This window comes from Misgurnus anguillicaudatus, chromosome 16 (genome assembly GCF_027580225.2).
Source record: "Misgurnus anguillicaudatus chromosome 16, ASM2758022v2, whole genome shotgun sequence".
NCBI lineage: Eukaryota > Metazoa > Chordata > Actinopteri > Cypriniformes > Cobitidae > Misgurnus > Misgurnus anguillicaudatus.
Window position 1 is genome coordinate 11,795,963 of NC_073352.2, and position 27,739 is coordinate 11,823,701.

The 27,739-nt window shown below is 38.3% G+C and overlaps 2 protein-coding genes across 7 annotated transcripts in view; both read left to right on the forward strand.

Annotated features, from left to right (window-relative positions):
• The window catches only part of enox2 (ecto-NOX disulfide-thiol exchanger 2), a 360,171-nt gene that overhangs the window by 99,316 nt on the left and 233,116 nt on the right, over positions 1–27,739 (forward strand). Inside the window, exon 1 of one of the 6 annotated variants that reach the window (XM_055178986.2) lies at positions 16,070–16,263. The exons of the other annotated variants lie outside the window; for them this stretch is intronic. Within the exon in view, the coding sequence (XP_055034961.2) occupies positions 16,242–16,263 (22 nt within the window). The 5' untranslated portion in view covers positions 16,070–16,241. Of the gene's footprint in view, positions 1–16,069; positions 16,264–27,739 lie in introns of those variants that run through there. 6 annotated transcript variants of the gene reach the window in all.
• Positions 22,981–25,499, forward strand: LOC129448999 (uncharacterized). The gene is made up of 2 exons (XM_055211741.2): positions 22,981–23,422; positions 24,200–25,499. Exons 1-2 carry the CDS (start codon positions 23,089–23,091, stop codon positions 25,261–25,263), a joined length of 1,398 nt encoding a protein of 465 aa, XP_055067716.2. The 5' UTR covers positions 22,981–23,088; the 3' UTR covers positions 25,264–25,499.

The window sequence follows — 27,739 nt, forward strand, 5'->3', positions numbered from 1 at the left end:
ACTGTCCCCATGAGAGGCAGGTTTTCAATAATAAGAGATTTCTTTGGCATTTATTCTGTCACGAACAGGTGGAAACATATTCTAAAGCCGCTTTTGTTTGCAATTTCTAAGCGACAGTAAGTTTAGATTCAAAGCTCAATGAAACCTTTTAGCAAGTTCTGGGAAACGAGGCTGAAAGGTGAAGCCGATATTGCTTCAGATGTGTTTTGTTTGGCAAACGAAAAATGCATGGTTTAGTCTGTTATTTGAGTGTTTTAAATAGACTAAATGTTTACGCCAGTGGACTAATGAGCAGTCCATTACAGAGGAAGCATGCAAAGGAGGTTTCCAAAAAGAAGTGTCCTTTCATTCCTGTCTTTACAGTACAATAAAGGCTTTGTGTTTGTTTTACCGATTTCTAAGGGTTATTATTAATCAGCAGTTGTGTGCTAAATACATAAATTAAAAACCGGATGCAGTTTGGGCTTTAGAATACTCGTAGCGAGATTTTGACATCTGACAGTCACGATGAAGGACAGGTCTTCAATCACCAGACTTCCCACTTGGGCACAAGAGAATGTGTGTTAGAATTCAAATCCCGACAGGAGAATTGAGCTCGGCGGCTGTGAAAGGAAAAAAGTCCTAATTTCCAGAATGAGGAGTGTGAGTGTAAGATGAGCGTGTCCTTTTATATTAGACTCGGTGTGGGCTGTGCAGGTTGCCTGGCTCGTGTTGAATCTGGAGGCAGGTGTCCTGGCTGTCACACGGCTCTGCCCTCCCCGCAGGTGGCAGGTTTACACCGCGCTGTCCTGCCACAGCTGTACGAGGGCAGATTGTCTCATTTGCACAGGAGCTTTGCTTTCTGGCATTTCTTCGAGCCCGGCAGCAGAACTGACAGGTGACTTTCTCTTCTCCAAATGTTCCAGGAATGTTTTTAGGTACTTTTGCTTACAGTCTGTTGCCAACTTCATAACATGTTACCAAAATTGGATGATAAAGACTTGTGAGTAATATTAACTTTAGTGGTTGACCGAAAAGGTTTTTTATTACTTATGGTATCTGGTGGACACATGTTGCATTATTAGAAGAATTTGCTTAAAGTGTACTAAAGTAGTTGTTTAGCAGAAAATGTGAATTAGGATTTAAAGATATTGAAGAAACATTTACGTTTACATTTAGCAGATGCTTTAATCCAAAGCAAATTAGGAAAGCAAGGAAAAACAGCAAAGCGATTTGTCATAGGAAACAAAACATAATAAGTGCCGTACCAGTCTCCTTCAGCATAGAAAGTTTTCATCGACCATTAGAGACACAACCTGTATGGGTGAGACAAAATTGTGGGAATTTTAGAAACTTTCCATCGTAATTACACAGGAATTTATGGGAATTGTGGCACGTGAACGAAGAGTAGAGTTAGATGTCGAGGAAGTTTATGTTTGTATGTGAGACAGAATTTACAAATAATTTCTTTTTAATTCCTTAAGTTTCCGACTTAAATTCCAGATCTTTGCCACCATTGGCGAGACAGAAAATTCATTTTTTTTTGCAATATGCAATGACTTGCTAAATAATGCAATTTATAAGTTAAGAAAATATATTTAAATTATAAAAATATATTTGAAAACTAAACTTCACATTCTTTCTGGGAAAAGAAACATCTCTTTCTTTAGTTCTCTCTGTCTTGCCAGTCTCTCTGCTGTTTGCATCAACATCAAACTTTTTAAAGTATTAAAATATTTTTTGCAATATGCACATTTGCAATATTAGTTAGGATATCTTACAGCCCTACTTAGCATTATTCATTGAATCTCCCTGTGGGTTTGGCTAACAGTCCTCTGCTAATCAGTCTTTACTAATCATAGGGGTGAGCAGTGCACAAACTAATGCGGGGTTAATTGTAACACGGCTACTTTACATATTTTTAAAGGGCTGAGCAATCTGTGCTTTTGGTCTCTTACTGTCAGAAGATGATCTCCTTTAAATTTGTGAAAAGTTTTGATGTGTTTTGGTTAAGATATTGAACAAAGAGTGTTTTGGAGGCATAAAAGTAAATATCTGGAATTGAAAACATTATTACACAGCGGGGTTAGTTGTCACACAGTGTTACAATTAAGCCTCAGGCAACCAATGATAATGAAATGAAAACAATTTAAATGCTATTCATCAAAATGATAACTGTTAATACAATATCAGGGTAAATAATGATTTTTTTGTCCTAATTGTGCAGCCTAAATTTCTAGCAGGTGTTACACAAACCCTTAGTTTGTCACAATGAACCCCACCTATGGGGTAAGTCTTAAGGACGATTTATGGTCGTGCGTAGGTCCTACGGCGTAGCTGCGACGGCGTAGGTTCCGCGTCGGTTTTCATTTATACTTTTGCGTCGTCCTCCGCGTCGACGTGCAAACACACGCGCACACCGCTGGTAGGCAGTATCCACGCTTGTAACCACAGTAGCAGTGCGGCCGTCAGAGAAGAAGAAGCTTGGCAAGTTAACCCACAAACGAAGAAGAAATAGCAACTTGTTGTGTATGATTTGAGAAGACCAGCAATGATGGAAGTAAATAAACAGCGACTTATGTTGCAGTTTGAGTTAAATCACTCCTCAACTTGGCTCATCTTTGTTTTCATCGTCTGAAACGGAAATACCTATGACGCAGTTTTTTTTACCTTACGGGAGGGGTTCTGGTGGACCAATCACAGCGCTTGCGGTCCGCGTAGAGCCGACGCGCTGTTAGAAATTTTGTGAGGTGCACGTCAGGCTACGCAGAGCTACGCACAGCTACGGCGTAGGACCTACGCACGACTATAAATCGCCCTTTAACGTTGCACTCCTGTCACTTTCGGTGAAATTGTATAAAAATTTTACAAACAAACTTTAAGGGCCCTATTTTAACGATCTAAGCGCATTGTCTAAAGCGCACGGTCTAAATGGGCGTGTCCGATGCCACTTTGCTAATTTAACGACGGGAAAAATGGTTTGTGCGCCGAGCGAACGGTCGAAAAGGGTTGTACCCATTCAAGTAATGAGTAATGGGTGTGTTTTGGGCGTAAAGAGCAATAAAGCAATCAGAGTCGTATCTCTCATCCCCTTTAAAAGCCAGTTGCGCTGGCGCTATGACTATGGGATTTTTTAAAGGCACTTTAATCCAAAGCCAAAAAGCGTTACTTTGTGCCCTGTTCTCCCCTTTTACACGTGAACAGCACATTATTGTTTGCATTTAGATTTATACATTAGGCGGACACTTGTTACTACACACTCTTAGAACGAATGTGTTAAAAACAACACATTAGTGTTGATTGTGTGACAACACACCAAATGCGTTGTCCCAGAATTCACCCATCACTGTGTTATTATTGAAACAACACATTTTGTGTTACTTTTAACACAACTTGTGTTATATTTTAACACAAAATCAACACAAAATGACACATAATGTGTTAAAAGCTTAACGCACAAAGATGTGTAAAAAATTAACACATCCTTTCTAAGAGTGCAGCAGCTTACAGGACATTTTAGTTTTTTTTAAGTGAATTGAACATTTAATGACTTTGGTGTTGCTAGCACCCCAGTCAGTATATAAGAGTGTTTATGTCTTGTCAGTCAGAATAAGCAGTGGTTTGGTCTAATGGTTAACATGCATTTCTACACATTCATCTGCAGCACTAATGTGGGTAAGGATTTAAATTCCTTGATTCTGTTGCCCTCTTTTTACATAATTTCCTGTCCTTTCTGTGCTCTCTCTTTTAAGTGTACATTTTTCGAAGCTAAAGAAAGCCCAGATGGATTTGGTTTAAAATGTCAGACTGACAGTACATGCAGGCCTACTTTATGGTTAAGTCTGGATTGATCGCATTTGGTCATGTCACTCTTTTAACAGCACTGGTAGTAGTTTCGCATATTTCATTTTTGCTTAAGATCACTTCAAAATAACACTGTCAACACACAACAAATTATTTTCTGGGAAATCGAAGTTAAATTGGATCCTGGTTGGAGTTTCACATGAATGGTTATGACCAGCATCAATAGTTGAGTTTAAAAGTGGTTATGTCATGCTTTTTAAAATTTTTATTCTTTTCTTCAAAGCCATTTTATGCACGTAATACACAATCAGTTTTTATTTGCAGGTGATCTAAGGTCTCTGGTCATGCTCAGCTGTACTGTATCAAAAAAATCCTTTGATAGTGAACGTTTTGAGTTTGGAAACGTACTGTATTTTTTCATAATAGAGTTTCATTTGTTTTGATGACCCATCATGACCTTGGATCTTTTACTTTTATATAATACAGATTTAGTAGACAAGACTGAATAGGTATACAACAGTTGTTCATCTGTTCTTCATTCTGAAGCCCCATTCACATTGAGGTCTCTATAGGTCACTGTACTGTTTGTCACTAGTATGCGGCTCTGTTTGTTGCTCTAAGGTCAATGGTGACTTGCGTGCCTGCAAAGCTTTTCAAAACCGAATCACAAATGAGAAGTACAAAAATATGTTTGCCAATCAACGTGAAAGTTACATTTACAGCCTTACTTAACATTTATGCAATTGGCAACTTTCATCCAAAGCAATATTGCACTTTTATAAAAAATTCCGATAATTTACCCACCCTCATGTCATCCAAGAGGTTGTTTAGTGGAGAAGAAATTGCGTTTTTTGAGGAAAACTTTCCAGGATTTTTCTCCAAATAGTGGATTTTAGTGGACCTTTTTTAATTTTTAATGCAGCTTCAAAGGGCTATAAATGATCCCAACCGAAGCATAAGGGTCTTATCTAGCGAAAGAATTGTCATTTAAAAAAAAAGATTTCTTGCACTAGCCGTGTGACGCCCCAGCACGACCTAACGTATTATGTAATCACGTCGAAAGGTTTTGCGTTACATATGTGATACGTTTACAGCCCTTTGAAACTGCATTAAAACTGCAACTTTAAACTGCATTAAAATTGTAAACTGTTGAGGTCCAATAAAGTCCAGAAAAATCTTGTAATGTTTTCTTCAAAACAACTAAATTTCTTCACGACTATACAATGAAAGACATAAACATCTTGAATAACTTGGGGGTGAGTAAATTATCAGGTTTTTTATTTTTAAGTGGAATATTCCTATTAGGCAGTGGCGGCCGGTGACTTTTTTTTCGAGGGCGCTCGATGCGAAGTTCGTCACAACATGTATGTGGCCCGTCCTTCGTGTGTGTGGTTCGTAATTTCAAAATGTGTTCAGCGCGTTGAGTGATCCTATGTGCATCACGTGTCTTGTGAAAATAAGTCCCTGCTGCAGACGCGTCTAAAGGGTTTATGATAAAAGAGACGCTCGCGTTTGACAGATACTTGCATAATCTCATGCATAATCAGAGTTTACTGTTAAGGGAGTGTCTTGTGTGTATTTTGTGAACGTGAGCGTCTCTTTTATCACGTACGGTTTTGACGCGTGCGCAGCAGGAACTTATTTTGACAAAACACGTGATGCACATGGTTCACATGACGCAACAAACACATATTTTGAAAACACGAGCAACACACATGATACTCCGCCCCTCGGATGAGAAGTCACGAGCCGCCACTGCTTTTAGGTGTATTATAAGGTATTCATTTTACTTGGTGATCAAACCCATGAGCTTTTGCACTGTTATCACAATTCTCTACCAGTTGAGCTACAAGAACTACAGGAACGTGATGCCATTCTGTTTTGACAGGCAATCTGTTTTCTTCCAGCTAAAATGTTACAGTCTGGAGGAGGAAGCGCTTGTATATAAATTACAGCAGGGCATAATACATCATATCATGAGCAAGATGAACGAATATCAATGTTTGAATCAAACTCGCTTGGAATGTCGACAATTTCTAACACGTTTTTCCATGCATCTTTTTGTTATTACATTCCTATGCGTGGGCATAGGAGACAGCTCATATAAAACCGTGAAATCGCTCATGGTAACATAAACTTTACCTGTGTTATGGCTGTATTTGACAGGATCTCACCGGAGGTGGATCACACAAGCGCTACTGTCTTTACTGTCGTTGTCACCACATCACTGGTTGTTTGCATAAAGTTAAGTTTTGTTGGGTAGACACGCCCACGTTGTGTCACTGAGCACTGGAAATGGGCAACATGCATCCATAACCAATGACAGAATTCACTACAAATAATTTGTTCTTTCTTTTGCTTTGACATTAAAGCTTTAACGAGCACCTATTGTCCGATTCACAATTTTACATTTCCTTTGGTGTGTAAGTGTGTATTAGTACATGTTAACGATATGCAAACGGTACAAACCCCAAAGTAAACGATGACGCGAGTTTTCGTCTCCAACGCTTTTCTTGGACTACAACAAACACATGGATTGTAGGCAACAGTATACTTCCTGGGATTTGTGACGTAGACAAGAGATTATCATAATTCCTCCCACTTTGTCTCACAACCTGTAAGTTAACTCCATGTACGTACAGTATGTGGTATGTAGGTCAGGAGAGGTAATGCAATTTATCGCAATGTGTATGAATTAAAGGGGCCAAGGCACAAGACTTTTTTTAAGATGTCAAATAAGTTTTTGGTGTCCCCAGAGCAGATATGTGAAGTTTTAGTTTAAAATACCATATAAATAATTTAATATAACATGTTAAAATTGCCACTTTGTAGGTGTGTGCAAAAATGTGCCGTTTTGGGTGTGTCCTTTAAAATGCAAATGAGCTGATGAAATTCAAACACTTATCATAATGATTGTTTGTTGCAATTAAAACTCAATTGTGCTTTTCTCTGCACTAAATGGCAGCGCTATGGTTGGATAGTGCAGATTAAGGGGCGGTATTATTATAATAAGAGCTCTTTATGACATCATAAGGAGAGCCAAATTTCAACAACCTATTTTTTCATGTGCTTGTAGAGAATGGTTTACCAAAACTAAGTTACTGGGTTGATCTTTTTCACATTTTCTAGGTTGATAGAAGCACTGGGGACCCAATCATAGCACTTAAACTGGGAAAAAGTCAGATTTTCATGCCATGGCCCCATTAAACGTCTGTGTATGCGGACGAGTCAAAAGCTGTTGTGCATGTACACATACACACAAAAAATAATATACTCCAGGCTTCGTTTACATTTCTTTGCATTTTTGACAACTTTAATACACACACGACAACGTTATCAAAAAGATATGGTTCACATGCATCTGTGAAAATGACTATAATGCTGAATTATGCATGCCAGGCCAGTAGAAGGCGATGTTACTACTGTAAAGTTTATTTTGTTTAAACGGAAAAGATAACACAAAAAGTTGCACTTGAAACCTGTTAACAAAAGTTTGTTTTCAGGACCCATAAACTACGTTGTCTTATAAAAAGTTTACCCATGTGGTAGAAAATCTTGTTTCAGTGGCCCCTTAAAGCAACACCAAAGAGTTTTTGTTACCTTTAAAATAACGTTTCCAAAAAAGTTTCAGTCGTTCATCCACTCGAAACAGAGTGAACGGCACTTTCATATTCGCTTTGCAGCCCTCTATCGGCCAAAACCGCACTAAAGAAGTTTCCAACCATCGGGTAGCGGTCCTGTAGTTCGAGTGAAAACTACAAAAACTTGCTTTACGGCAGACCTACAATCCAATCAGAGCCGGCTATGCTGCAGTAGGCTAAGTTATTTACGACAGTGGTAATGGGTAATTCTGCTTCTAACATGTAGGGGGAGCAAAGAGCAAAAACTCTTTAGTGTTGCTTTAATGTATCTGCGTATTTTATTGACTTTCACTCACTTTTTATTTACAGCACATCAAAAAACTACTCGCCTCTTTATTTTATAATCTGAAACAGGGCTGTAGATGGACTGCGATTCCTAAATTCAGTTGGGTTTGCATATTTAGGGCCCGAGCACACCAGGGTGTGAGGACCCTATTGTTTTTGCTCCGTTTATTATTATTATTATTTTTCTTCTTCTTCTTCTTCTTCTTCTTCTTCTTCTTCTTCTTCTCCGAAATGGATCGCATTTTTGAGGGCCTAAACATACCCGAAAACTCATGAAAATTTGCACACGCGTCAGAAGTGGCAAAAATTTACATGTGGCATAGGCGTCAGAAGTGGGCGTGTAAAAATGGCTCGATAGCGCCATCTGCAAAATTTCAAGAGAACAGCCCCCCCACTACGAAAAACGTACAGATACGAAATTTGGTAGGATCATCTATCACTCCAAGACCTACAAAAAAGTCTCTTGGAGCGAAGCTCTAAACCCCACAGGAAGTCGGCCATTTTGAATTTTCTCTGTCATTTTTGGACATTTCCAAGCGTCGTACTTTAACGAACTCCTCCTAGAGATTTACTCTGATCATCATCATATTTGGTCAGTATCATCTAAAGGCCTTTGCGATGCTAAATTGCGGAGCTTTTGACTTTTCGTTGGAGGGCGTGTCCTTGGCGGCCTGGGAAAGTTTGATGTTTCGCCATGAAACAGGAAGCTGATGTAATTCAGGCATACGTTGTCCGATCTGCCCCTGACTTCACACGTTTGATAAGGGTCCAGGCCTGAACACATCAACATGGCATAATTCAGTAACACTCATAGCGCCACCTAGAGGCAGCAGGAAATACCATGTTTTATGCTGTGTCTTACTGCTCTTGGAGATTTAAACATATCAACATCATATTTCACCAGTGTAATCTCAAGACCTTGTGTGATGATAAAGAGCAACAACCTTGACTTTTCATTAAAGGGCGTGTCCATGGCAGCCTTGCAAAGTATCGCTAAATGAATCGCATTTTTGACAGGCTAAACAAGCTCAAAAAGTCATAAAACGTTGCACACACGTCAGAAGTGGCAAAAATTTACACGTGGCATAGGCGCCAGAAGTGGGCGTGTAGAAATGGCTCAATAGCGCCACCTGCAAAATTTCAAGAGAACAGCCCCCCCACTACGAAAAACCTACAGATACGAAATTTGGTAGGGTCATCTATCACCCCAAGACCTACCAAAAAGTCTCTTGGAGCGAAGCTCTAAACCCCACAGGAAGTCGTCCATTTTGAATTTTTGCTGTAATTTATGTGCAAATTTTGTCATTTCCAGGCTTCGTACTTTAACGAACTCCTCCTAGAGATTTTAATAGATCGTCATCATATTTGGTCAATCTCATCTAAAGGCCTTTGCGATGTTAAATTGCGGAGCTTTTGACTTTTCGTTGGAGGGTGTGTCCGTGGCGGCCTGACAAAGTTCAGCATTTTCGCCATGAAACAGGAAGTTGTTATAACTCAGGCATACAATGTCCAATCTGCCCCACGCTTCACATGTTTGATAAGGGTCTTGACCTGAACACATTTTAAAGCCAATATTCAACTTCAGTCATAGCGCCACCTAGAGGTAGCAGGAAATGCCATGTTTTACGCTGTGATTTACTGCTCTTAGAGATTTAATCAAATCATCATCATATTTGGTCAGATTGATGTTAAGCCCTTTGCCGTGATAAATTGCGAAGATCTTGACTTTTCGTTGAAGGGCGTGTCCATGGCAGCCTGGCAAAGTGTGATATTTCGCCATGAAACAGGAAGCTGTTGTAATTCAGGCATACATTGTCCGATCTGCCCTATACTTTACACTTTTGATAAGGGTCACGGCCTGAACACATCAATATAACAACAATCAGTTACAGTCACAGCGCCACCTGCTGCACACATGCGGTGTGGCACATCAAAGTTCCTTTAAATATCCACCTATATTTACCCATTTTAATTCATATCCCCCTGGTTCACTGCTTTACTAATGCCATAGGGTGGCGGTGCACATGCGTGCGAGGGCCCTTCCATCGCTGCTTGCAGCTTTAATTTAATGATGCTTTTTTAAAAGGCACATTGCTGGATAACCAGGTGAAAAGTAGTACACTTCCATAGTGTACTAGAGCCCACTATGTTAAAAGTGCATTTTAGTTCATATTCATGGTGTCTCAAAATAGCACAGTGAGTGACGTACACTTAGATGATCTTAAGAACATCTTAAGAAGTACTAAAGATGAATTTTAGTATATTAAAATTAGTGTGCAAAAATAAAGCAACTTTTAGTACACTATGGAAGTGTACTACTTTTTCACCTGGGTATATTTTTACATTAGGCAAAACCTTTTATTTAAAAGGTTTTTCTGTGTTTTGCATTGTATCTGTGGAAATCACCTAAACAGATGATGGTATGTTTGATAGTATTGCAGTGTAATACTGTCACATTTTAAGTTTATAATTTATTGCTGTTATTATTTCTAAACACAGAAGCACTTGTGCATGCCATCATAACCGTTTGTTAGTCCGAAAAGGTTGTAGGCTTAAGATGTAGTACAGCTTCAGTTCAATGCCATGCAATAGCTGTACATGTATATTATATGAGGTGACCTAAATGAATTCCAATTTTGCTTTGAGGGTTTTAATTGACCTAAGTGTTTAATGGTGCCGTAAAATTATCTTTCATCTATGCATTAATAAAATATGAGCCCACATCAGGTTTGAATCATTCTTTGTTATGTGAGGGAATGCACTCGATGCCACTTTGAGAACGTCTTACATGATTTTATGTGTTGATGATCTAAAAATATCAACACGCTATTTGTGACTAACAGCATGCAGTATGATTAAGTGAAAAAAATCTATATCAATATCATAACTCACATTAATGTGGAAAATCAGATGTTGCGGGTGAAATGCGTGTTTTCGTACGTGCTGTTTTCTAACCAAGGGCAAACTTCTCCAGCTGGGAGCATGGCTGGTGTCTAGGAGAGGTGAAAAGTAGCTTGATTTTGTAAAGGTGAGTCATCTGTCAGGCCCCTAAAGCTTCATTACTACCAAGCCGACAAATGAGAGAATATACGGTTAGATGCAAACTCTTCCTAAACTCATATTAACAGAAAAGCCAGAATCTATTAAGTTATTAGTCGTACAGTAATTCTACCTGTAGGCAACAGTTTTAAAATGTGGTGTGTGTGTGTTAAAATTTAAAGCGAGAAAAGTCTGTTCGATTACAGAAAATGAAAAGAAAGTGCACTGTTCAGACACACTTTGGTTTTACTTATTGGGTTAATTCACAGATAAGAGCTTTGACATGCAAGAAAGCTCTTATATGTGAAAGCTTTTCTTTCAAGAAAATTGTTTTTCACTTGGTCTTAATAAAACATTAAAGTTCACAGTTAGAAAAAGTTGTCGCAATATGTACCCCAGCTGTCACTGAGGCAGTACCCTTTTAACTCATTCCCAGCCAGCCATTTTTTGAAAAGTTACCCGCCAGCTTTTTTTGTGATTTTCACAAAAGTTTCAGAAAATGCCTTCCAGGAAATTTTCTTCTATATAAACATGAAAAAACCGACCCTCTGCTTTCAAACAAACAGTAAACAAACGAAACGAAAAAAAAGTTTCATCCTATCTATATTTTTTCTCTATAAACTATAGACTCTTAAATATGGGTTTTTTCTTTAAAAAAATTTTTTTTAGCAAAAAGCTGGAATAATTGCATTTTTGTTAAGGATTTTTTTTTAGAGATCAGATTCAGAATGATTTCAAAACATACACAGAGTTTAAAATGAGTAAATAACGTTTTGGCTTCAGCTTTTTTCATAAATTGAGTAATTGCGGTATTGCAGATTAACATAAAAATTCACCAGGAACATGTTTTTTTATGCAAAGGCGGAGTGCACAATGCTTTGGAAAAGTTCGTTGGGCCGATTACCAAAACACACTTGTAGCCAATCAGCAGTAAGGGGCGTGTCTACTAACCAACATCGTTGCCGGGGTTGCGTATGTGTGGGGCGGGTCTATCAAAAGAAGGTCCAGATTCTATTGGGGTAGGGGGGTGTATGTTTAGGTGATTTCAAATATCAACATTGGCTTTCAAACATTGTGCAATGGCGGGGAAAGAGTTACATTTTCCTAATATGTATCATTAGGTACAGATATGTATACATTTGGTACTAATATGAGATACTAACATGAATTCTTTCAGGACCAATGTGTGAGTAGGGTACAGCCTAGCTTTGGAATTAAAAAAAATTGGGGGGGGGGTACATATTTTGACATATGTCACTTTGTTGTGATATGTGAATTTACTGAGGCACAGCTTTGTAAATAATAATAATAATAAAACTACTATGTCTATTGCACTATTTTAAGAAAATATAAAATGCTTTTTGTATTCTCTTTAGTTGCTAAATATTAAGACTAGCTCATTATTAAGGATGGCAAAGTAAACGGCTCATAGTGAAACGGTCAATGTTTGCATCCGTGCACATCAAAGCATTTCAGAGAAATATTTTGCAAAGCATTTACTGCCAAAAATGACTAGAAGACCAAAGTCAGTCCCTGCCAAACCATGGAGGATAAAGCAACTGTGTTTCAGGATGTTGTGGTGCGCCAAAACAAACAAATTTATTTACGTCCAACATCCAAATATATAAATACTCAGTAAGTTTTAAAAGCCCCACGTTGAATATCTGCATTTTTGATCGTGCTTCAATATACTAAGTATCCCTAAATTCGGTAAAGTCTTAATTTTTTCCAAGGGCAACAGCGTGTTTATTAGGTTTGAGATAAACACAGCAGCTGTAGCAGGCCACAGTTTCCACCCACACTCCTATCAGGATTTTACGAGACCGCTACAACATCAAACCCTGCTGTCACGACACCGGTCTCCTAACTGCGACACACAGTGGAACTGTAAATTCCCGCCGAATGTGTTAAGACATCTGTTAAATGTTTCTGACTCTCTTTGAAAGTAGCCCTGACTATGCCACACAGCTCAGGCCTGAGATACTGAGCCGTAAACATGGAGGTGATAAAGTTCATGTAGGATTCCTACGAGCCAAGGGATTATTTAACCTTCCCTGGACTCCAGCACAGTGCCGTGTGTCGCACGCAACACCTTGTTGCACTTAAATTGTTCAGAGGGAAACGGAAATGGGGGTGATGGTCTTCAGCATTGCAAGGTTGACTTACGTGTATGCTAACTTTAGTGTGCTAATTTGACATCTTTGATGAATGTATGACTTTGAATTCAAAGGTTGGTTGTCCCCTTTAATGTATTTGGCTGTATTTATGTGAAATGACCTTTAGAGCTTTGTATAGGTCTATGCTGTGGACATTTTCTTATGAGCAATATAGCTTTTTTGAACATTAGGCAAATAAAGTGATTATTGTAAGTAAATACTCTAACTAGTTTAGTCCCTGTAAACAGGAAGTCGCGATCAAATTTACTTCCGTGTTGTGACATATTTCCGAGTGAAACGAAATATCACACTAAGAAAATTGTGGGCATGGAATGTGTTTTTTTGAATGTGAACTAATCGGATATAAAAAAGTGGGTGTTTCGTTCAAAAATGGAACTTACAGCAGACTGACAGATGGCGGAGGCGGGGTTAACGGATGCTCCGCCCAAGCCATCTAACTGACATCATCAGAGAAGGATCGCGACAAGTATTTTCAGATTTTGATGAAAGTTTATGAGGGCACTTTTTTTTAATAATGACTTATTAAAAACCATAAATTGTTTAGAATAAACACTGCAGTCTTACATAGTAGTCAGTTTTGATTTCATGGGGACTTTAAATTCTCCTGAAATGTGCTTGAATATGTATTTCTTTCAACAGAACAGCAGATGAGTTTAGGAGTTTCCCTGTCTGCTGCCCTGAATGGCCCATACTTGTGCATTATTTAGGAGACCTTGGGGTTTTACTGTAGTGCCGGTTATAGTTTATATGGCAATTAGCCCTTGAGTTTAACTGTTGCTCTGCTCCCTCTACTGGTTCATACTCTCACATTACCAATATAGTCACGCTTTACAGTGATAAAGAAACATATTATGATCCCTTAATACACACCTAAATGTTTGTTGCATTGTTTCACTAAAAACATTACCACGGTAAACACAGTTTTCCGCCACAATAATCCAATAGTGATTTAATCAGAAATTGTGCTAATGATCATAACCAGAACTAATTAACAAATTATGTGACTTATCTGGCTTTTATATAAAATAACAAAATACTGTAGTATTTACTAAAGTAAATTGTAGTGTACCGTAGTATATTGTTAATGCATACTAGAGTGTTCCATAGTATTAACTATACTGAACTGTAAATTATGTAGTATACATTCATATTTAATATAGTAAGCCATATGTTACAGTTGTAGTTCATTATGTCTTAGTTTCCATCTTTGTTCCTTGTTACCGTCTATTGTTAATTAGTCCTTCACCTGTTTCAGTTTACCTCATTGTCTTCATTGTGTAAATATAGCTTACCCTGTGTTCTCCTTTAGTCTTTGTCTGGTATCGTTAATGCTATGTGTCGTGCCAGTCTACCTTTCTATATATATATATATATTATTATTTATTCTTACTCCTCGTCTCATCGTGCTTCCACAGTCACATACCGTGTCACTGTGGTACATTGTAGTATACATTATGAAATTTTCATATCATGATTATAGTGACCAAAGTTATCACGGTTATCAATATTATCATGCTTTTGTTCAAATGAAATGGAAATGTTCAAAAAGAAATGATACACACACATTTGAACAAGTTTTATTTTAAAAAATCACAATTTAATATTTCATGTCTCTAAAATTATTTCTGTGGTAAAAAATCTGTCTAATAAGTTTACAGTAAATGAATACAATACATTATCCCCTAAATGCCTTCTTGTGCAAAAAAACTATGCATGTGCGCGCCTGCTTCAAACTGATTCTGGCTGGACAGGATTTACCGCAAGTTTTCAAAATCACAGTAATCAAACACGGTGTGATAATATTGTCAGGACATTTTATCGTGGTTAATCATGAAATCTGGTAATCGTCCCATCCCTATACAGTATTATTTAATACTGTGTATATACAGTATTAACACACTTTGAAAATGCATACTAATGTATTCTGTAATATTCACTATAGTAAATTAATTACATGTAGTACTGTATTATAACCTACTTTAATATTTACTATGGTAAACTTGTAGTAAGTTGTATTGAACTGTAGTATATTGTTAATGTATAATAGTGTATTAACTATAGTGAATTAACTATAGTAAATAATGTAGTATACTTTAATATTTTCTGTAGTAAGCTGTAGTAAATTGTAATATAGGCCAGTGGTTTTCAAACTGGGGGGCTGCGAGATGGTGCCAGTGGGGCCCCAGTTTTATGACATTTTATAAAATACATTAATTTATCATGAATTCTGTGTAATTAAACCTAAAAAATAATAAGCCAACTAACCAACAGCGCTACTTGGGATAATTTTATATGTTTTGTTTAATTAAAATATTACATTTTAAAACTGTTTGTCATAATTTTTCTTTTGGGGGGCCGTGAAAAACTGCACTGTACACAAGGGGGGCCGCACGCTGAAAAAGTTTGGGAACCACTGATATAGGCTACAGTAAAGTATGTAATACACCTTGAAAATACTACAGTATATTTTTTTACAGTATATATTTACTATAGTGAGTTGAATTCCTGTAGTAAATACTTTAATTAGTAAGGTTTATTATTGTAGTATATAGTAGTGGTACTGTATTATTATTATAATTACTACACTTTATTAATGTACATACTACAGTATTCTGCAGTTTTAACTGTGAATAGTTAGGCTAATTGATCAATGTAGTAAATACTGTTGAATAGTTTAATACCTACTATGATAAGGTTCAAAAACACTATACTACAGTCAATTCTAAAGTATAGTTACAATATTTCTATGAGAGGTGAGGTCGCTATGACGTCAAACGCCCCTCTCACAACAACACATACCCGGCTACTATATATGGAACATAATTTTAGCACACAAAACCCAATTTATCACATTTTACTGTTTAGTTAGAAATCAGGTAGTTTTGGCACACTATTGTAACTATAATCCTGTGATTATGTTGTATAGTGTCACAGTTGAAAACATCACTAGCATTATTCTCCTTAAATAACACATATGTATAACAATAAAACGGCGCATTTTTATGAATGGGTTCCTCAGTAAGACACTGTTAGAGGAACTGAGGTCAAATAAACTTTAGTGGCACCTAAAATAACCCGCGTTATGATCAGATCGCGCGTGGCCAACAGTCGAGACTGTGCTGTGTTGAGCTGCGTAACCGTGGATCCTCCTCTCTGCCTCGCTCTCTCTCCCTCTGTGGTCTGCTCACTTTAAAGCAGTTATAAGCGCAGCGGACCCACAGACACCAGCAGCACAGCTCCCAGACCGGAATATCGTCCACTGGCAGAATCTTACGGGACTTTATCAGGCGTCTTTTCGAACCGAACCCACAGGACGATGTTCCTCGTGCAGTATACAGGTACGCGCTCTCCACTATAACTTTATTTTATAGATTAGAGACACGAGATGCGATCGTTCCCGTGCAGGCAATGTGAGATATAACGTCAAGAGTCGGGAGCCGCCCGTTAAGAACGGATGTTACGGACGGATAAATGAATGAAAACTCCGTTAAGATTTATGAATTTTGAGAGTATACTGAATTCACTCTCGTTTATAACGGGAAGGGTCTCGCGCTTCACTTTAAATACGGACCAGAGCGTTTCGCTATCATATTTCGCGTGGCTAGTAAAATCCAATGAGCTGCATACCAAGTCAGCATACGCGTTTGCAGCGTTTGTGAAGATGACGGCCGTGAGAGGAATCGGAATGATCAAATCTGATGTTTAGGTAGACGGCGTGCTACGTATTGAGACACAGCCAGCGCGTCGTGCAGACGCAGAGACGGTCATTGATAGAGGTGTAGAGTTTGACAGCTCCAGCGATTTAAACAACTACTGTTATTATAATAACATTATAATTTATTTACTAAGTTACATCGCTTGCTTGTGTTCCCGTCTGCGCATTCTGTGTCTGCAACGTGATGTTTACCAAGCCATTATATCGCTACAGTAGGCTAGAAACTCAATCCATATGTCCACTACGACCAGCTGCACTTTTTAAAGCTTGTTTGATGACTAGTGTCATTTATAACCTATTTGTATACAATTTTTATGTTGGACTGCAGAATATGTACAGTATGTTGTCTGGCATTGTGCTTTGTAGATAGAAAGCTGGCTGCTGTCAAAATCAATAATGTATCAAGTTAATAAAAACAAAGTAGATAAAGTGAATATAGTGAAAAATAGTTTATTAAAATCAACTTGAAGATCAGATTTTGTGATTAACCATCTAAATCAAGCATGAGATTTCTGTATAGTTCTCATTATTACTAATGTCGTTTATTATAAAGCTTGCATTTTTGTACGTGTCCTTTAAGAATGCTTCATTCCCAGTATGTGATAAAGGGATCGTTTTTTCTTCAATACAGAGTTATGATTTCCATTTGTAGTATTGTATGAATCAAGTGTACCTGTTGTGTATACTGTAGGTGTTTTTTAATAAGACACTGGCATGCTAGTCAGCAATCAGTAGTCAGTTTGTGTAGTTGACACACTATAAATCTTCCATGTGGTGTGACATAGCAAAAATGTAGAAAAAAATTGAAGACAAAATACTCTCTCGTGTTATAACATTAAGATAAACCTCTCGTAGCTATTTGGGTTTTCCTAAATTTTTGCTATGTGACACCATATGCCACATTTACATGTCAACTACCCAATCCTTTCTGTCATCGTCAAGCATTTGTTGCGAGCCCAATTCAAGCATGATGGAAAAAGCCTTGTATTGCTGTATGACAGCCATGAACTTCCTGGCAAAGCTGTTTTGGTGGACAGGGAGTGGCCATTTAAATTACACATAATGGATAGTCTCTGGGATTTAATAGCAGAGGGACTGAAAATGACAGGGGATGGCAAAACCGACGAATTTAAATGCAGTTGTGACAGAAGTTACTTAGATAAAATACACACATTAGCAAGGCATGGTTTGTTTAGTTCCATAAAACTAAAGTTGGAAGAAAGAAACAAGTTTATGTGGTGGGCAGATGTCTGTTTGGTGATTCAAAGTCTGTCTTTTTGAGAAATACCAAGGGGATTTAAAATATATTTGTTTCTGAGAAAGGAAATGGACAATGTCAACAACAAAGAAGCATAGAATAAATAGGAATAGTTAGGGATAATTACTCAAAAATTTAAATTCAGTCTGTTTACTCACCCACATGTCATTTTATACCTGCCTGATTTTAGGAGCTGTTGTTCACAGATGTTCGGAAGAATTTTAATGATTGACACTGAATCACATTTATTGTATGGAAAAGATAATCACTGACATTTTCAGTTACTTCTAATATAAGAACATCACAAAGGAAGACAATGGTAGATAATGAATGGTATTCATTTATTAAGAATAGGTTCAATGTCTAAAACTTTAAAGGTGCCATAGAATGTAAAACTGTATTTAGGCATAGATGAATAATAATAATAATAATTCCTTACATTTATATAGCGCTTTTCTCAGTACTCAAAGCACTCTACATATGAACAGGGGAATCTCCTGAACCACCACCAATGTGCAGCATCCACCTGGATGATGCGACGGCAGCCATATTGCGCCAGAACGCTCACCACACACCAGCTTATTTGTGGAGAGGAGATAGAGTGATATAGCCAATTAGTACGAGGGATTATTAGTAGGCCAATGGGCAAAGTTGGCCAGGATGCCGGGGCACACCCCTACTCTTTTCGAAGGACATCCTGGGATTTTTAATGACCACAGAGAGTCAGGACTTCGGTTTAACGTCTCATCCGAAGGACGGTGCTTTTTTTGACATCATAGTGTCCCCATCACTATACTGGGGTGTTAGGACCCACACAGACCACAGGGTGATCACCCCCTGCTGGTCTCACTAACACCTCTACCAGCAGCAACCTGGCTTTCCCAGGTGGTCTCCCATCCAAGTACTGACCAGGCTCAGCCCTGCTTAGCTGTCTTGGGCTACAGGGTGATATGGCTGATGAATAATAAGAGCTTTGTACATGGTAATGACATATCATGAGCCTCAAACACGATTGTTTTCTCCTTTTTATGTAAACTTTGTGCATGCAAAAGACAGCTGGAAACAGACCAATCTCAACATAACACCGACTGTGACATCACAGTCTAGATGTACGCTTCTAACATTAAATTACACATTAAATCAAAGAGCCACACAGATCCAAAATTGAAAATTACCTGTATTGCAGTGTATCATGTAGCTGTCAATCAATGTAAACAATGTGCAAAGTAGTTAACCAAAAAGTGCATGATTAAAAAAAGTTATTGGCTTCTAAATTAGGGAGTCATGTGGATTGAATCTCCTGCCTGTCTCTATCTACGTAGATAAGAAAACACTGTGCATAATAAACTCTGCCTACAGTCTTGCCCGGGAGAAACGAAAACTCTGACCTGCCCGCACAGACACTTCAGCTAGTTAGTGCGTAAACATCATATCAAGAAGACACTGTTTCAGCTGTAAAGGCAAGTTTGTGTTTTTTTTACTACCAAAGGATGAAAATATGAAGAATATGTGGTTAAAATTACTTTTTCAAGGAGGGATTTACTTAAGGTTTGGCAACGTAAAAATGGTTCAGTACCCACTTTATTTGGAACAACATGCGTCTCCTAACCACAACCTGTAAGTACATTAGGTGTTTATTTTCCCCAGAGTGTTCTTAAATGTCTACTGTAATGTATTAAGAGTAAGCCACGCTAGCAACGCAAGTTGCAGTTAAACTGTGTACCGGGAAGCTCACATACTTGCTTAAATTAGGGTAAAAGTGTTAATGTCTGTCGTCGTTTTTATAACTTGGATTAATGATGAATGATGTGTATTAATGTCGGTGTTAAAACTCTTAATATACTGTCAGGGAGTCACGTTAGCAAGCGGCTAATGCATGTTTCACTTACGGGTTTGCTATGGCCCGGTTAGCTTACATACTTGATTAAATGAGTGTAAAAATGACTCAGTAAATCATGTTAGCACTAGGTCAATACATGTTGCACTATTGTTGGTCTGTGCCACTGATCTTTGGTCTGTGCAGAGTAGGGCTGTCAAAATTGCTCAAAAATGACGTTCGAATATTCTCCCTAAAAAACCCACAAATATTTCGAACTATTCGAATATCTGGTTGCCCATTTTTTCAACGACGTTAACGACGTTTAACGACGCATTACGTCAATAACTGGACAAATTAATATAAAGAGACATAACTACTTGTATAGTAGTCTATTTAAGTTTAAACATATTTGACAACGTATATTACATACACAAAACAAGTAAATCAAGAGACATCAAAGTGATATGGTACCTCGGTTACATTGCTTGACAAAACTCCCTGAAGCCTGCTCCATCCACGACACTGATCGGTCTCATGTCCTTACAAATGAACAAAATTAATTTCTCCGTTATGACCTCTTGTCCTGTTGCAGACAAATAGCTTGTGGCGGCGATGCAAAGTAAGTGTTAAGACGTGACTGTTTAGCTGGAGTTCCACACATTGTGATCTCGTACACACTGCAAACTTTCAGGAGTGACAACCGCATTTAAATGTGAAAATGTGATGATTGGCACGGAGATAACCATATCAACGGTCTGCCGTCTCACGTGCTTATCACTCACAGCTTTGATGAAAATAATTTAACAGCATTATGTTTTGCAATAAACCTCCGTCGTGTCGTTGTGTATTGTACGCATTTGTGAGGCTGCGCGCGCTCTTGCAGTGTTGCCAGATCCTCGTCTTTTTTGTACTCCCATACCATTTTAGCGCTTAACCGTTTATGGCTTTTGGCTCAAGAAGCGATCAAGTTTTTGGTGTTGTTAAAATGTAAAGGTGCCAGTGCCAATATTTTGATCTTTGTGGTAAAGCGTTTGGATTTTATTTTGGTTTATTGGATTTTTCTTGTTCGCTGTTTTTTTAGTGCAAGATCTGGCAACACTGAGCAGCAAACACTTGTGCCTCTGTCATTCTCTGTACCGCACATACAGAAGACTTTTCCCCCTTGTAATAATATATTTCTTCAGAAGAGAGACCTGTCATGTCCATGATGCACGTTTAAACACTTTATTAACTACTAGTTGTTCAGTTCGGTTATGTAGGCTACACACTATGCAAAGTTTCTGTAAATGCGGTTGTCCCTGCAGTTTGCGGGAGTTAATGCGGTTGTAGAATGCGATTGTCAGTCCCATAAATTACTGAAGTGTGTGTGTACAGAACAGGATTAAGCATTAAAAGTTGAAGTGACAAACGAATTAATATGCAGTGTGTACAAGATGCCATGCTCATTTGGGTGCACATTTTCGAGATGTGACATCATGTTGCTAGTGGTCGAATGGTATGCTAACAATTTTATCTCGCGGCTCAACAATTTTACCTCCTACCGACCAAAATCCAAAGTACATAGCTTTTTAGATTTTTGGGGGTTAAAATCGCTTTCTCTGTTGCGGTCGACTTTCTGCCATCTTCCATGCAAGACGCGTCAACTTTTAACAGTGACAGACAGTGTGACTACTGTGACCTGTCCTTGAACCAGGCGCACTAGTGCGCCCACTCACAAAGCAGACAGCCACGCCTCTACTACCGCGGGCTTTAAAAAATAATAATAGTTTATTTGAATATTAATTTTCATATTCGAAATTCGTTTTTTTTAACTATTCGAATATATATTCGAATTTAGAATATTCGTTGATAGCCCTAGTGCAGAGACTCTGTCAGTTGACCAATCAGAGCAGAGTAGGCTACTGAATGGTGGGGTTTAGGCAGACTGAGGGCTCAGTCACACCAACAGCGTTTATGGCAGTTGCAGGCGCCTTTTTTGAATGATATTCTATGGGCAGGGCGCGTTTGCGCGCTGTTTATGCGCGCCGGGCGCCTTGCGGTTTTCTGCCGCCTGCCGCGCACGCGTTTTTGAAGGAGCGCTGAGAGCGGAGGAGCGCCTGACGTCATTTGCGTCTTCCATTGTCCAATCGAATGAGGGGAGAGGCGGGCCTTACGTTGTGCTGAGGGAAGTTTAAAGTTGCTTTGAAGAACCGGACTCCACTCGCTCACTCTCTCCTGCGTGTTTGTGCTCCTCTCATCGTCAAACAAGGTCAGAGCAAGCGTCCTCTTTTTAAAGTTTCTGCTAATATGACAGTTAACAGCAAAAGAGCGCTCACGCTTCAATATTTGATTGACAAGACAGCTGACTCGGTGGTTGCTTAGCAATATGAAAAGCCGCGCTGCACTGCTCTTTTTTAAAAAAGGCAGTGCGTCGCGCCTTGCGTTTGCAAGCGTTTAAAGCGCTTTTGGTGTGACTGAGCCCTGAGTCGTTGAACGGCTTCACTCGAATCATTTGGGGATCTCTGAGAAATGTGGTAATATTAAATTTATATTTTGAGAAAATTACAGTGTTTTTTGACTTGGCATGCATTTAAACCTGTTGTCCGGGACTTATAAACATAGGACGCTTAAAATTTGCATCGTACTGGCTCTTTAATTACAATGCTAAAAAAAAGTTGTCACTGTTGAGTTAGCGCTACATGCTAGTTAATGCTATATGCTAGCATTTAGGCTGACATTTTATTTACCACTCAGAAACGCAACCTCCAAACAATTTATTATTTCTCAAAATCTGTATCCTCATCTGATAAAGGGTCTGTTTGCTTTGAGATCGACCAGCTACTGAGTGACTGAGCAGCCACTGATTGACATCCAATCAGAGCAGAGCTCAACATTATTATTCATGAGCCTTTCAAATAAGGTAATAATAGACCATTTTATTCCGAGGGCAAATCCTAGGGTTGTAAATGGACATGTAAAAAATAATTTTTGCACTTAATAAAGTCAAATACCTTCTATGTAGATATTAAAGAACAATTTAACATATGATTTCAATGCATTCTTTGGCACCTTTTAGTTGAAAATAAATGTGTTAATGGGATGTTATAAAGGGAAGTTACTTTGAACAATTACAAGGTGAACCACAATAAAGGACCAATCTTTCAAGGATCTTAAAAATTGTTTCTATCTTAAATGTTACCATGGAAACAAAAAGATCTGACAAACCTGTTGCTATGTCAAACTAACATTCAGTGTGCTATTTAATTTTATTTAGAGGTTGCTATTCACCTTATTTTCCACGACAACAAGGGCGGCGCCATTTTCCTTCATTTTGTCATCGAACTTCCGGTTGAGCGTCTGAGTAAGCGATAGCCGTAATCCAGAACGCAAATATGTCGAGTATTTTATGCTCAGTTAGGGGCTGTCATAACAGTTGGGTTAAGAGAAGAAAGCAATTGCACCAAATATGTTACGAACACAATGTGAAGCGGCTTGAGTGTTGTGGAGCACTTTATAATTTACACCCACCACCTAAAGATGAGGAACACCTGAGGCAGTGGCTGAAAGCGCTAAACTTGAAGCGTCCACCCAAGCGTCCTTATGTTTGTTCATACCATTTCACGGAGGGGAAGCCGACTGACCAACACCCTTATCCCGAAAAATGGCTCGGTTACGATGTTCCGTTAAAGAAGCCACGCCGGGTGCTGAAAAGATTGTCAGATTCAGGTAAGCAGACTTAGCCGGGTCCTTGTTAGCTTTGTGAAGTCCGCTTTTTTAATACATTTAAGATCAGTAAGTTAATGAGTAGTTAACAAAATACAACGAATATGCATGATTTTCGTTGCACATATAACTTATATATTGTATACTATTATATATTGTATATATACAGTAGCCCACGTCATTCCATTTAAGTTACAAAGATTTCAGATGCTACGTTACCAGGCTAGTTAGCTAACTTAACTTACATCTCTCATTCAGATATTGATAATGATCTACACTCTTAAGACGTGTGTGTTACAGTGACACATCTTGTGTGTAGTTAAGGACAACACATCTGTTTTTGGAAAAACACACTTTGTGTTGTTTTAGCACACATTGTGTTGTCTCTTGTTTGTTTGAACTTAATATCAACACGAAATGACACAGGATGTGTTGAATGGGGTGGCGCAGAACAGAGTGTTAAAATTAACACATACAGGACGTGTTGGTTGTAACACGTTGTTTTGTGTTGCACTATTTAGCACATTATGTATTATTTTAAAACATTATATTTGATTTCGTGTTGATTTTGAGTTTAAATATATAAAAAGGGACAACACAAGATGTGTTATTTTAACACATTAGTATTAAGAGTGTATTTAACTGTCTTGTTTTTAATGCATCACTTTCTCACACACTGTTGTGTTTAAGTATGGGTGTCATTATATAGTAATTCTCATAATGTAAGTTTATTTTAAGTACTAATGTAAAATTATGTTTATCGTTCTATTTTTTTTACAGAAGCATCGACGAGTGTCAGTGATGCAGTGAACAACAGTGAGGATGATACCATCCACATGCCCCTGAGCTGTGATAAAGAAACGCAGTGGGAGGATTCATCTGTCTCTGACCACAACTACACTTTAACACCGCAACTCATCTTGAAGCCTGCTAAATCAGAAATGGGAACACAATGTGTTGAGCTGGCACCATTGTACATTTCTCTCTTGAGAAACGACCACCTTTGTCAGCTCTACACAGGGTTGACATTGGATGCATTTCATTCAGTTGCCAAAAACCTTACCAATACATACACCAACAGCTTCCAGCTACACACTTCGGATCAGCTCCTGATGACACTGATGAAGCTGCGTCTAAATTTATTGCAGGGTGATCTTGCTGAAAGGTTTGGTATTTCTCAGTCTATTGTAAGCAAGGTGATTTCGTGTTGGATTGACATCATGGAGGAAAACATGAGGTATTACATACCATGGCTACCAAGGGAGACAATCCAGGCAACAATGCCTCAGTGTTTCAAAGAACATTTTCCAAATACAACATGTGTGATTGACTGTTCAGAGACACCCCTTCAAAAGCCACGCACCCTTGACTCGAGAGGTGAGTCCTACAGCCATTACTATGGCCAGAACACCATCAAATACCTGGTCTGCATTGCACCATGCGGACTGATCATGTTTATTTCACCAGCATATGGAGGAAGGTGCAGTGATAAATTCATAACTGCTAATTCAGGGTTCCTGGAATACCTTCGCCCAGGCGATGAAGTAATGGCAGACAGGGGCTTCACTATTAATGATCTCCTCTATGAAAGGAAGGTAAAACTTGTCATTCCTGCCTTCACCAAGAAAGGCATGCAACTCTCTGAAGAAGACACCACCAACACTAGGCGCATAGCTAATGTACGTGTCCACGTTGAGCGAGTCATATGCAGACTAAAAAACTTCAAAGTGCTTTCTCAAACAGTTCCAATTAACCTCACTCCTAAAATTGATAAAATTTTGAGAATTTGTGCAGCCCTATGTAACCTTCGAAGCGACATCATTTCTGATGTAGAGGATGAGTAAGTGTTGGTTTGTAGCTGTGTTCCAAAATCTGTAGAGATATTTTGATCTTTTTGCTATGGTTTTGCTTTAATGTGTAAATAGTACCAGTAGTTATTTTGTGATCAGATGTTACTTGTGAATAGTTATTTTTTTTTATAAACCTTTACACTGTGACCAGATACCAGATATTACTTGTGAATAGTTATTTTTTTTATAAACCTTTACACTGTGACCAGATATTACTTGTGAATAGTTATTTTTTTTATAAACCTTTACACTGTGACCACATATTACTTGTGAATAGTTATTTTTTATAAACCTTTACACTGTGAGATCTATAGATTCACCTTAAAACGTAAAGACTCCTGGTTTAAAGAAATAAGTCTTTGCAAGTTTACAAATTAATTCCATCTTGGTTTATTACATATGATAATTTTATGGTGAAATATTACCTCTACATGAAGGTCAGTAAAAGGTGTCTTAAGCTTCCTGAAAACAACAAAACCAAACTGATTTTATACAACCTATTATAAATTATACATTTTCTGAAACATAAATCACAGAGTATCTGTTGTTTAACGAAACCGATTTAAAACAACTGATTTAAAATAGTATCTTTCTTTACCTACAGTCTCTACAACCCACCCCTATTACCTAATATCTTATCATTACCCTTATTATTCTTATTCCTGCTTATTTACAAATCTGCAAGTATCTTGTGGAAAGCAATAGACGGCCTGCCTGAAACTCATCTGACAAATGAGGGAGCATATACTTAAAATAAAAGGCTTTTAGTCTAGCTACAGTCTTTGCACAGAATTGCTCATTGTATGGGACATGTAGCAGAACTTGTTGTGATGGAACCCAGATGAGTAGCTTACAGGCCTTTAGCCCTGTACAGAACATACCAAGCTGTACTTGTACATAAAAGCCCCGTGGACCATTTGGCTGCAGCTGAGGTGTCCCCTCCTTCATCTTCACATCATACCTCTGACTCCTGAACAGGTCCTCCAGAGACTCATCACTCTTAAGGAAAGGGCATTTGATCTCCAGCAGTTCCTCTGAGTTCAAAACTCCATCAGGGCTTGCTGACAGCCAGGGCTCGCTTGCACACACGACTGTGCCTCTGCGGCTGATTGAAACCCCATAACCTTCTAGCCACTGTAAGGCATATGCCTCACTTTCTAAGCCATGGTGAGTTGCTGCGTTTCCATGGAACCTGGGGTAGAGGTGCTCTCTGACAAAAGTTTGAGGATTGCCTCTAATGGGGACCTTCTTTGCTGTGCTCGCAGTGATTCTTATCTTTCGAGAGTCATGCCACAAGTGAGAGGAACTCTGCTTAAGTGTTTCAAGCTCCAATGCTGTACATTTGTTGGGATCAATGGCCACAAAACTATTATAAAACGACATGCACCTCTGACAGATGTTGGTGCCATCATGATCAGCATGTGGTAAGGATGCAGACGGTTCTGGCTCCTGTCTCTGCACAGCGCTCAGACATTTTTGCAGAAGGCTTGACACAGGCAGTTGAAGATGCTTGAGACCCTCTCTCAGTTCATTCTGGGTGAAAAATGAAGGAGTGGGAGGCAGAGGAACATTTTTGGGAATTACCTCTGGCATCTGCAGCACATCAGTAGCTCGGTGGTGGGAAAAGGTGATGTCCATTAACCGTTTTGGGCCAAGGTTCCTCTTAGTCCCCACATTCCAGAGCCGCTGCTCATCTGTGCAGGCGATGCCAGTAAGGCCACTGGACACAGCATTTTCAACCTGAGACAAAACATTTACTGATTAGTTTATTTCTTCACTTCAAATAAATTTCAAAAGTTTAAAAAAATGTATTTCCTCTTTAAAAAACATTCATTATTATTACACTTGATGTTTACTTACCTTATTCCCAGGCAGGTGATAGCGTGATTAGACTTAATGTTACACTTAATGTACTACTACCAAATCTTACCTTTTCCTTTCCGTTTGCATATGTACTGTGTGCAGAATTATAAGGTAAGTTGATGTTCTGATATCATTTTTTTCCATGCAGATTTTACCAATCCCTAACAACACCAATCTTTTAACTATTATTAATTTCACAAACATTGGAAAAAGCATGACATGAAAAAACAATGAACAATATATGTGTTCAGCATGTAGTAAATCCCAAAATTAACATGAATGTGCTGTAGAAGTATTGTTATATACTCATGTTAGGTAATGCAATAAATAAATGTTAACAAATACAACCGTATTGTAAAGAGTTTCTAATATGTCTAATATATATACAACGCTGAATATAAGGTGTATATGCATTCCTTTACAATAATGTGTCATTTATTAATGAATAAAAACAAACAAACATAAAATTAGTTATTAAGATTGATGTGGTTTAGAATTGGTTAAAATGTGCTTGAGAAAATTAACTTGCCTAGTAATTCTGCACAGGGTTTACTTACCTAGTCTCTGTTCACTTACCTTACTCCATCATTCAGTTAAGAGATTTGAC

Excerpts from the sequence above, each read along its gene's own strand:
- LOC129448999 (XM_055211741.2), top strand. The coding sequence starts at position 23,089 with ATGTCGAGTATTTTATGCTCAGTTAGGGGCTGTCATAACAGTTGGGTT. Across the intron at positions 23,423-24,199 it reads GAAAAGATTGTCAGATTCAG|AAGCATCGACGAGTGTCAGT; the intron begins GTAAGCAGACTT and ends TTTTTTTTACAG.